Genomic DNA, 12,799 nt, shown 5'->3' on the forward strand with positions numbered 1-12,799 from the left:
TATGACTGTATGAGGAATAGGTAACAAATTATTACCAATAATTATATTATTAATAATCAAATCAAATATTTATTTTAATTAATTTTGGGAATTGAATAACTTCAATGTTTGGATTTTTTGTGTGACTTTAATTATGTTCTTGAAATTTTTGTCCGACGATAAAAAATGAGTCCGAATTATTTGTACGACTTTTTGTCCCTGACTGTACCGATTTCAATGTAAATAAGTACCTATACTAGATAGGCACCTACCTAGATATCGTATGAACAGATATTTTTATTTAATATTTAGTTGTCGAATTCAATGGTTTCTGCACATTATTTGAATATTTTGTATAGGTAAACTATAAAATACAAATTTTATGTACCTACTATGCCCATATCTTCAAAGATAAAATGTAAAATACAATTTTGCCCTCAAAGCAGCCACCATAGTAAACTTTTAAACTAAGGTTTATAGGCCTATTGCAGCCACATACCATCTATGAGCTTCCTGCGTACCACGGTTGAGAAAATATATTGTGGTCAGTGGCGTAATCAGGTGGCCAGAAGGACATCCGTAGTTTACAATGAATAGGTACGTTAAATATAAGACATATTAAGTACTTCCTACCACATTAAATATTTACCTTATATTTATATAAGTTGTTTGCAATAAATTATTATAAATACAAATTTGTTAAATATTTTATTAATTTCAGCGGGATTTAAGTAGGTATTTAATAATATAATATCTGGTCGTATACATTTACATATACGAATTATATCTTTTTTTATAGCGAAAACAATACAAATTCAATTTGTTATATAAGGTTTTTTTATTCCCCCCCCCCCCCTTAGAAATCCTGGCTTGGTATGCCACTGATGAGGGTACCTATATTCTTCTACGATTCACCTAGAATAATTTACGTCTTACTAGCTGATCCCCCGTGCACTTCGTTTCCCGTTAAATGTACCAACTCTATATGACTGAAACTTTTTTCAATTCGTCATTTAATATTCGGTGTATAGTGTTCAAAATTTATCTTAACTTTTCTATTGCCTGGAATAAAAATTCTGATTCGCAGCAGTACCTATATTATCAGGCAAGCAATCTATTACCTGCGGTAGATCGTGGACCCCGTGCTTTTTGTTCGTAACTTTATAATTTAACTCTAAAGTATCAAAGTTATACCAAGTATGTCACTGAACCAAGGCTTTGCACCCATTTAGCCCATATAGCCCAAACCCAAAAACCCTTAAAAATTATCAAAACCGTAAACCCATATAAACCGATTGATTTTGATGACGTAAACCCGAAACACTCAAAACCGAAATTAAATTCAGGTTTTAACCCATAACCCGTATAAAAAAAATATTACATTTTCAAGTGACATATGAATTTGTATGTATATTTCATGGAGAATTCAGTTTTTCATAATTGGGAATACTGGTTACATGTGACAAGTGTAATACAACTGATAAATTTTTTTGATTGTTTTGAATTGTGTTATTTTTAAATTTTTAATATAATATTATTATGTCGGTAGTGAACATTGTCTTGTGTATGTTTTTTCTTTATAACTATTTAATACTTTGTTGTTAAATCATTTAATATTTAATATTATACAATTTTAAATTATATTACGTGTGTCACTATTGTATTAGACATTAGTACTGAAAAGTTGGACTGGTTGGACCTAGGGGGATGATTTGTGAATCTAAAAAATCCGAGGCGTCACCCAAACGCATCCAACAAAATTCATTCAAATCGGTCTAACTGTTCAATCACAACTCACGTACAGTAGAATTATATATAATATAAAGATATAAGTCAACTTTTTGTAATGTGTCAATTCTATAGTTAATTTTTTCCTTGGCATATTTGATGAAAATTCATATTAATTGCATATTTCTTGATAGTTGCATATTCTACATTAATAATAATAATAATAATTCTATCTTTATTCATTAAAATAGTCATATATGCCTATGTCTGGACCTACTGCAGTCGATCGTACATAACCCATTATAGTATACATCGATAAGTTATCGACGAATGACGAAAAATATTGGATTTATTCTAATGGTAAATTTATAATTACCCTCACACGTCTATAAAAATCGTGGATATTCAACATTGAAAAAAATTGATAGTATAATCAACGGCGAGGTAACGGAATGTGACGAAGACGAGGAACTATCAGTTGAAGATTTATATAGTTTTAAAATTTAAATGAAACTTGAAATCGATTTGTATTACTTCATGCTGGTACCTACTCGCCCCGTATTAATAATTTAATATAATTAATATTAAATACCTAGTATAATAAAAACTTAGTAAATAATACTTTTAAAATCATATTATATTACTATTGAGTATTGACTATTGAGTATACCTTGCGCCACGAGAGAATGCTACGGTGGCTGACCAAAACTCGTATTTTTTCGCGCATCTCCACCACTTTACCAGCAAGATTGCCACCCGTCGGAGCGCTTCGGAGCACGCCTGTTTCGGCGGCAGGTGTGTACCTACCATAGACCAGTTGCAGCGTGGTGGGGGGGAAATTTAGCCAAGCAGTCATTTGGAAGCGCGTGCCGTATGCATTCTCTCGTGGCGCGGAGTATAATACATTAATACCTATACCTAAATAAACTAGAATAAGAACTCCAAGCTCGTTTTATCAGATGAGTTAAGTACCTAAATCTCTAGTTGGAAAAGATACTTAGTCCATACTTTATAGATACCTACAACCATAGGCGCAAATAGGGGGGACCTGGGGGCTTAGCCCCCCCAAAACTAATTATTTCACAACTATAATTTAAAAGCATCATAAGAGTTTCAAGTTTTTTGTATTTATATTTTAAGCAGTATATATGTGTGGTTTTTTAAATTTTAATTTAACAAAAAACTTGAATGTTTAAATGAAATGCCTACATCAATCCATAAATAAACGTCCAGAGTCCAGACGAATTAATAAGTAACCTACTAACCCACCAATTAAAATAAATGATGAACATAATAATAATATCATAATATAGACAGGATAGGACATTGGTAGGAAGACAGGAATTAGTATAATATAGACCATAGGTAGTAGGTTAAGTTTTAGGTATAGGTGTAATATATTATGTTATTAGGTACGTACTTATGAGTTATGACTTAAAGTAGGTATATAATATTATGCCACTTGCTTACTTATTGCAACATTCTGTGCTATATATTATTTCCTATTATTATATTTTTCTCATTTAACTATAATATTAATCAATGAATGATAATAAAATGTAGGCTACAATAGGAAGAAATTAGTAGATAGGATAGGTATAGATACCACCTACCTACCCAGCTATATATTATCGATTAATAACTGCTAAATACGCAAATTCGTAAATATCAATATGGGCGTTGTTTCACAGATAAACACTATATAGGTAGTCATTCATTAAGACTAACAAATTGAAAAAAGAAAACCATATGAACAAATTAATTGGTATGTAATGACGATGTGAAACGTACGATGTACCTATTATTATACTTTTACAATACATATGTATATAGCACCTAACGTATTATATAAGCATTATTCTAAAATATTACAGCAATTAGTAGGTAGGTGCGCTGTTTACCTACCAAGTACCAACTGGCAAGTGCCATTGGCTAATGCTTGTAGAGATTATAATAATACGTATCATAATAATATGGTCTATGCGGTATAGGACATATTATGTAGTAGGTAATTTACAGTGTTGACGCAATCGGCAATACTAATAATAAGCATTTTCAGATTTTCTATTGGAGGCGTTCTGCACATCTGAATTTTAATTCAATTTTATAGCACCTCCACCTGCAGGTTAGTTCCAAAATGTAAACTTAAGAAAAGTTTTTATTCTATACCTACCAGAAATTATATATTATCACTATTTTTAATTGTATTATGATTAATCATAAATCATAAATTATAAAATCTATAATTATTTTTTTATTTATTTTATAAAATGAAAAGAAAAACATTATTTTTGCAAGTGATAGGAATTTATTAATTACAATAGATGATTACCTAGTTATTGTGGTGCACTCTGTAAAATGGTAATTATATTTCTTACAAATAAAAACAGTTTAAACTCAGTTTTAATTTAGGTACCTATATGGCTATATACTACATAGGTAGGTACATAATATTATATTGATTTGCATAATTTAAATATCACGGCCCAGATATCACGTCAAATGTTTACAGTTCTTAAAAAATAATTTTAGTTCCCCACCCCAAAATGTCCTCTCTTGTTGCACCAATTTGCAGTGCTCAGGCGCAGTCAGGGCCGTGTTAAACCTTTTTGAGGCCCTGGGCGGTGGTAATGGGGAGCTCCCCATTGGGGACCCTACGACTCGGACAGAGTACTATTTTATCAAAACCGGCAAACAGGAGGACCCATCGAACGTGTCTAAAGTGAATATAAAAAAATGTGATTATAAAAAAACCAATAGGAAAGAAGTGCCTGGCAGTACTGAACTATGCACCTAACTATAGTGTGCACCTATAATCAGTTGTGCAGTATATCATTCCTACATATTGAAATAATATTTACAATAAAAATACATTTATTATAATAGATAATATAATATATTTTTATGATTAGCTATTGTTTGTTCTACATATTTATAATAAATTGAATTTATACATTCCACATGTTATCTATGTATAAATATTTTGAACATTTAAAAATTATTTTTTATAAATATCTATTTACTAACAATATGTATAATGTATATTGTATAGGTATATCAATCATAGTATGTATATAATATATATATACTATATATATATTATGGACATATTGATTAACATCAAAATCACAGTCAAAAATAAATAACAAATTCATAATAATATATATATAATACTATACATAAACACGAGATAAAATATTAATGATAAATCGCAAGTTTAGTCTAACGGAGAATAAAACTATTTAGTCTACTAGTCTTTTTTGTATATATATTTTTTGCGAACACAACTTTTCGAACTTGAACAACATTTATAGATATTTTATAAATAATAATTCATGTATATAATATGTATAATAGAGATATACATTATAATAACCTAGAGAGAAAATATTTTAACGATAATCGTACATTGTATAAATAACATGATATCGTTTTTTATGTTAAATAATAGTAAAATATTATTTTCAATTTAAAATTGTTGTTGTTTTTTTTTTTTTTTAATAGGAATGATGTTTGAAAGATATGATAAATATAATATATTATGTAATTTTTATTATATAATAATATATCGGATATAGGTAGGTATAACATTTAACATATAGTTTAAGAAGGATTTCTTGTATACCACCGTTTTAAATAGGTTCAATAACACAAAATAAAAATTTGTATACAATATAGAAAATTATACCTAATAATAGTATTATAAATTCAATTAAATAACCAAATAAACAATTCATCAGTCGGTCAGCAAGGGGAATCGGTCTCCGAAGCACCGTTAATTTGTTTCCACACTTTTTCTTCGATTTGCTGAAAATTAAAATATTACAATATCATTACATAATGTAATAATATATAATTATATTAAACACAATAAAATATAAATATAACTTGTAAATTGTATTTATATGTTTTAATAGCCACCGTTTTGTTATGTTAACAACTTAATATAACTAATATGATAGGTAGTGATTTTTTTTATCGATCTCTGAATGAATGGAATACTATTTCAATTTAATTATGTTTGATGAGTAAACTAATTATTACGTAGGTAATAACCAATAGGTATATATGTAATAGAGACATTAATACATTATGGTACCAACTACCTAGGTACCTACATATTTCACTTGTTGTTTCATAATATAATATTATCATTGTATACAATATCATGTAGGTATCATTAACACTAATGCTGTTATGCCTATGGGCAATGAGAGATTTTTGTTTAATTCAAACCATCACCAATAATGTTATTATTTTTCTTACACATTATATAAATAATTCCAACAATAAAAGCCAAAGGGTTCTTTCATTATTCAAGTTAGTTGCGTGCTAGATTAATACAATATAAATTAAAAACCTTCAGTATTTATTGTTTGTTTTTACGTAAGACATATTTTGTTCATAGTCATGATACTAATATACATAGTAAATAAATTACGAAGGCTTAATTAAAATCAACTCCTTAGTTGGAAATTGTTAGATTTCTATTGGAGTTTGCATGTTAAAAAATGTATTTATTTTATGGAATCTTGGAATAGATATCGGGGTTGATTATTAAATATAAAATACTAAAATACTAAAACGTGTTAATTTGTTTATGTTTTTCAGAGTAATATAAAAACAATCTTGTAGTTAGGTTATTTTAGGTTCATTCTGTATTTTCAATTATTATTATTAAAAATAATTATAATTTCTATAAACTGGACATAATAAATAACAAAATAAATTATATAAATTATAAATAACAATTGAACACCTTTCACTAGAATTTTTTTATCGTTTAGTAAATATTGAAGTTAATTTATTTTACGACTAATCGATTTTCGTTCAGTAATTTTATTGATAAAAGATAGATGAAATTAGTTATTAGACCGTTATGTTTTGGTTTTGATGTATATTATTTGTATTAGTTGAGTGTTTGATGTTTGATGTTTGATTTCAAAGCTTATGAATACGTTTTTAAACAATATTATTTGTATTTAAGATACTGTAAAAAATGTGCGTGTAGGTACTTACATAGGTATAATATTAGTTTAATCTACAGCAATGTTCTAAATAAATAAATAAATAAATAAATAAATAAAATAATGTTAAAATTTGTAATTAAAATTATGTTAGTAAAAATATACTTAGGTACTATCATTATTTTTGATTAATGTATTGTTAATTATTTTAATAGGTATTTAAATTATTTGATGAAAAGTGCAAACTGATTATAAAATATTTTTATGGATATGTATGTACCTACTATCTTATCATGATATTCAAATTATAATAATACCTATATTATTTCTTATTGCCTCATTCATAAATATACCTATGCAGAGACTTATTGATATGTTATGTAATTAAAATAGTCAATCATAAAGTAATGCTTACCTACTTAACTTTAATAAGTAGGCACTAGGTGACAGGTGCCTAGTTAATATTTTCCGGAAGTTTGTTTAGTTTTTAATTTAAAGACAAATTAAAATAAATAAAAAACAAAATACTACAATATTGATTTGAAGTTTTTCTGAACAATGATATTGACTGCAGTATCATATATTATTTAAGATCTATAGTATCTCTAGGTAAATAATATTTATAAAAACAATTATGCATTTTAATTTTAAATCATGATTATGATTTTGAAAAGTTTAAAAAAAAAAAAAATATGTAATTGAAGCACAAAATACCAATAGCTTTAGGTAAGTGCACCGAGATTCATCAATGTTTTCCCAAGGGCATTAATGTATTGAGCGTTGACATGCAAACGAGTATAATTATATACCATCACCATTCACCGTAATCACCGTAATTATCGTGACGTCTTACCCTGTGTACCAATTTATTACGGTCGTATCGTTCAATCAATTCTTTTTCCGACAAGTACGCCAAACATTCAGATTTTATAATGGATGCTTCGATCTCGGGTATTAAAGTTAGAGCAGCTCTATGTTTTCGTTTTAACATTGTTGACAACGACTTCCAACCCTTACTAGAAGTTTTAACCGTGACATCCAACCCAATGGTGTTGTTGTTTGTCTCTTCGGGCAGTTCTTCTGGCATTTCACATTCTACTTGGTCGTACACGCTCAACAAGTGTGCGCAATCTTGGCGCATCGATACGTAACCTAAGTCATCAGCGTTCTTACCATTCAAAATAACTGTTTTCGTGGTCTTCATGCTGGCTGCGTCACTATCGCTACTGTCATCCGTCCGGTCATTGCTGTGGCCATTTGGAGATTCTAAATCTTGGTATGTCTTGTAGTGCGTCGTCCAAATCTGCATCGAATCTGTAAAATATTAAACCACATGTACAGGTCAAATGCTTGTTTCGTCTTAAAAATATATATACACATGAAATATCCATGGGATGTTCAAACGCTTTGGTTATGGTATGGATATTGGATTTTAAGAATAATTTTGAGGGTAACGATAAAAATCTTATAATTAAGAGAAACCCAAAATAGTAATTTATAGATGTGCGTGACATCTGTTAAGCTTCAAACCAGATAATTAATAGATTAATAAATCTGCTAATTTAAACATATTTTATATGACTGACCGACAATACGACCACCGGTGGGTTTCCCTCAGAGTTCATTTTTTAATACTGAAATTAAATTATATATAGGTATTAAAAGATGGACAAATTAAGTCAGCGCAGAGATATTGGTTGGAATAGTCAGAATAATCCCCCCCCCCCAATACCTAGTTTTTTTTTAAATTCAAACACCAAACACCAATCATGATTCAGTAAATATACCTAATAGAAATCGCAGAGGAGGAACTTGAAAAAAAACATAGGTATACCAGTAAATGCTTAAATATTCCCAGTTTATCATTGCTTTGATTAAAGTACTTTTTTCCCATTCCTTTCTACACATTAAAAATTATATTTCATTTATCATACATCATAGGTTGAATAAACTAAAATTACACAGCATAAAATGTATTATGAATAAAATATATTTTGATAAGAAGTCATCATTCAAACTCCAGCGAGAACATACTGTACCTACTTGAGTACCCCGGACTCGAAACCTGCCCAAAAACATATACTGTGATACATAATATTATTATAACGAATGAAAATAATTTAGGTAACTTACCAGTTACCACCATGGTTACAGCATAGAACAATTAAAGACAATGCCATGGTGTCATGGTCTAAGACCACGGTGTTGTGGTTCACAATGTAGAAAATATAATATATATTTTATGATCTTTTCTACATCGTTTCAGTAATCTCGTGGTTATTACATTTTTTATCAATATTATTGAATATAGAATAGATATATTATGTCACATTCTAATTTAAACGAAAATAAAAATGGTAAAAGTAAAATGTCTTTTCTTATTTATTAATAATTGCGGGGAAAATAGGGAATAACTGGAATTTTTTATGTAAAACTAGTTTTGAGAACATTGATTTTCTTATTTTGTTGTAATTTAAAAACGAATAACCGTAGGTAGGTTATTGAAATTTCCACCAATTGTTTATATTATTATTTTAAAAATATTTTGACTGTTTTTGAGGCAATTGAAATTTTAGATTTTTTTTTAGGTTTTTTCAATAAATATAGATAAAAAATATATTGCACGGTCAAACACCTTGAAAATTTAACACAAAGTTCTTCATAATTCATAAGGTTTATATAGCCTATATATATAGTTTATATAATATTTATATAGCTACTTATAAATATTAAAGATACAATGCACATTTTTTTTATAGGAATACAAATTTGGGTAAAAATTAATTTTTAAACGAAAAATAACTATTTTAGTTTTTTTTGTTGTAATTTAGAACTTATATGTATAATATTATATTTTATATAACTACACAATGATATTTTTAAATTATTTAAATTAAATTTATGATATTGCTTATTTATAGTGCATACCGTAATACTAATAGTTAAATCAATTAGGTACTATAGTAATTATTATTTAATACAGTTATAGGTATATATTATATAGATTATAGGTACTTAGTTTATAAGTTTATAGGCTGAATGATTGTCTCCGCTTAAAATCGTTTTTCGTGTGCCAAATTTTATCATTGAATTCAAATTTAATACATTCATTATAGTTTACTCCATGACAAGGTACACTTGGACTCCTACCTTACAACAGATCGGTTACCTACTTCCGCCTTTTTCTTTAATATTGCAATTCTTCAAAATATGATTTTTATGAGTTCTTAAATATACTCAAAGACTATATAGTTTCGAATATTTGAGATTGTTTGAACGAATTAAACTCAAATTTTTCATATAAAAAGCACTGTATTTTACTTTAATCTATTGGGCAGATATTTTTTGAAAATTGTGATTTGTCTAAATCGAAATTTGAACCATTTGTTTTTAATTTATTAAACTTGGCGTAATAAGGATAATTGTATATTTAGTCCATGACACTATCCCGGGCTCCCAGTTATGCCACAAGTTAATTATTTTTGATTAAAATATATATATTTTGTATTTGCTTAGTCATTTTCTTATTAGTTATTAGTTATTATTCAAGCAATTATTACAAATTGTTTAATGAAAATAAAATAGTATATAGCTTACTTATTACAGTTTGAAAATGAATTAAAAATTAAACAATACCTATGTTTCATGTTTATTCGAATATCGTATCTACTATTTTTTCATACATATGAACACTAAATAATATCACATAATATATTTTATGGTATAAGCATATAATATATATATATTATTATCCTTAGTATATAAGTACCCAAGTGGCCAAGTATATTATATAGGTATTGTTAGTAACTTGGAAACTACTCGTTCAAATTTTGATTGAGATAGATCACAACCAAATATCAAATATTCAAGAGCGGAGTTTAATAAAAATTAATTTTTTTACTTAAAAAACTCCAAAAATTAGGTTTTGAATAACTGCGCTTTTCTAATGAAAAAAAAAATGGGGGTGAGTATGCTTGTGGCGAATATCACTATTGCAGTATAAATGTATAATATCGGGGTGGTGGCTGATTTTCTACTCACCTCTCTTCGGGCGATTCAACGTGTTTGGAGAGTCTGTTTCCGATGGTCTTCTGTAACTCCTCCATCAGTGACGCGTACTGGACGGGCTCGGCGGCGGGCGGCGGCCTGGGCGACAGGCTCCGGGGCGGCCGGTCACCGGACGCGATGGCCTCCTGGATGCTGGCCGACAGGGCGGTGTTCAAGCGGGACCTGTACACGGACGGTTCGGTCAGCTTCTCCAGGCACTCGTAAATTGGCGCGTTGGCCACGGCGACCGCGGACACCGAGTCCTGAGACGAGCTCTCCGAAAGTCCAACCGGCGATGGTGTCCGCGAGAAACTGGTCATCAGCTGCGTGGGCCGGCTGCCTGTGCCGTCCATCTCGACGATCACCACCGGTGTCACCGGCTTGGCCCTGCGCTTCAGCGTCACCGTCCGGCTGCACACGGCCGCGCCTGCCGTCACCGCCGCCGTCGCCGGTAGACGGTGGTCGAGCGCGCTCAGCGATTCTGTGGACGCGTACGTGGGGGGACAGCCACCCGGGCCCGCCGTGCCGTCCGCCTCGAACACCCAGGAACGGCCGTAGTTGTTGTCCGACGTTTTCCTGGCGGTACTATTCGACCGCAACACGCACTCCGATTTAACCTGCGAGGTATCAACGACGGATGCGGTCAGTGATATCGATAACATTATATATTATGTTACTGGGGTTGTCGATAGCTTAGGAAATGATTCCTGGGAAATTATGACAATATTTCCTAATATGGTAAGGATATGATAATGTCCATTGCCTAGGAATATTGTCATCATTTCCGTATACTGCAGTTTATTAGGCAATGTTATAACAGTAGAAACGACAGGTCAAGCAGAAAAACCAATTTCACTTCGGGAGGTAGCTATACAATATATAGATAATAGATATTTCAGGGAACAAGGATATACACAATGTCATTGTAAAACTAAATGCAAGACAAACAGAACGTGCGTGCTTGCAGATCGGCATCCAAAATTTGTAATTCTAAATCAAAAAGTCTAAATATCTTGGAATAGTTTTCCATTCGAAAATAAAAATGATTAGGTAATAAGTAACTGAATTATGTCTTGTCAAATTTTAATGACATTTCTTGTATTATTATACTAATGAAATTGACACAAAAACGTATTATGTGTGCAAGTGTACAACAATAACTAAGTTTCAATAAATTATTTAAATTGTTTTACGATGACGTTTATATTGTGCGGATTTTAGTGCTCTTATAGAAACGACAAATATAAGTACAATAAGACGTATATGTACTATAAATCGCAACAACATTTTAGAAACAATGCTAAACATGAGTACCTCAACGCATAGGCACAAATTGAGAGGGGGCTAAGCCCCCCAAACTTAGTCGTAGCCCCCCACCAAAAAAAAAAAAACCTAGGACATACAATTTTAAAATGCTATATTGCAATGGTCTACTTGCCTTTAATACATTCAGCCCCTCCCCAAGTCAAAAGTTGAAATTGCGCCTATGCCTTAACGGCTCTACATATTTGTTTCTTTTCTAAGATTACTGATACGTTATCGAAAATAGGAACTGGGCTACGGGTATTATTTGTCTTATTTTATACAGACACGTTGAAATTAGAAATTAGATTTTTCGGAATTATTATCATCGTTAGTTGTTATAAACTTTGAATCAAACGTTTTCATAATAAAAAAAGGTAAAGTTCTAGGACACCCTAACAAAAATGCATTCTTCTTAATTTTTTCACTCTTTCAAATCTACGTCTAACACAATAATAACATTGTAAAATGTGGCTATCGAACAATACCGTGCAGACTGCAGACAGTATTGATTTTCAAACACTACCGTGACACATTTATTGGCGTTGGGATGCCGAAACCGAGAGCGAGTATTAGATACATTTTTGTTGTATTTAATTTTATCTTTAACACTAGATACCTACATCATTGCTACTTACGTTTTCACTGAACTGGTGTGCTGCAGGTATCGTACCTATATTATTATTAGAATCGTATAGGAAAATCACATCACCATAACTGTTTTGAATTCCATTTCGAAAATTATGCACGATAATAACCTGGGTTACGGTTATTTT

At 30.2% G+C, this 12,799-nt stretch overlaps 1 protein-coding gene across 4 annotated transcripts in view; it reads right to left on the reverse strand.

The window, feature by feature from the left end:
• Positions 1 to 4,584: 4,584 nt before the first annotated feature.
• Positions 4,585 to 12,799, reverse strand: part of LOC100168065 — a 29,794-nt gene continuing 21,579 nt past the window's right edge. For 3 of the 4 annotated variants that reach the window (XM_001947572.5, XM_016807423.2, XM_016807424.2), the window contains 2 exons: positions 10,716 to 11,338; positions 7,768 to 7,988 (listed from right to left, as the gene is read on the reverse strand). In XM_001947572.5, coding sequence (XP_001947607.2) covers positions 7,916 to 7,988; positions 10,716 to 11,338 — 696 coding nt within the window. In that variant the 3' untranslated portion in view covers positions 7,768 to 7,915. Of the gene's footprint in view, positions 5,515 to 7,767; positions 7,989 to 10,715; positions 11,339 to 12,799 lie in introns of those variants that run through there. The other variant, XR_511060.3, reaches the window with a different exon arrangement.

Source organism: Acyrthosiphon pisum, chromosome A1, assembly GCF_005508785.2.
Source record: "Acyrthosiphon pisum isolate AL4f chromosome A1, pea_aphid_22Mar2018_4r6ur, whole genome shotgun sequence".
In the NCBI taxonomy this organism is placed as follows: domain Eukaryota; kingdom Metazoa; phylum Arthropoda; class Insecta; order Hemiptera; family Aphididae; genus Acyrthosiphon; species Acyrthosiphon pisum.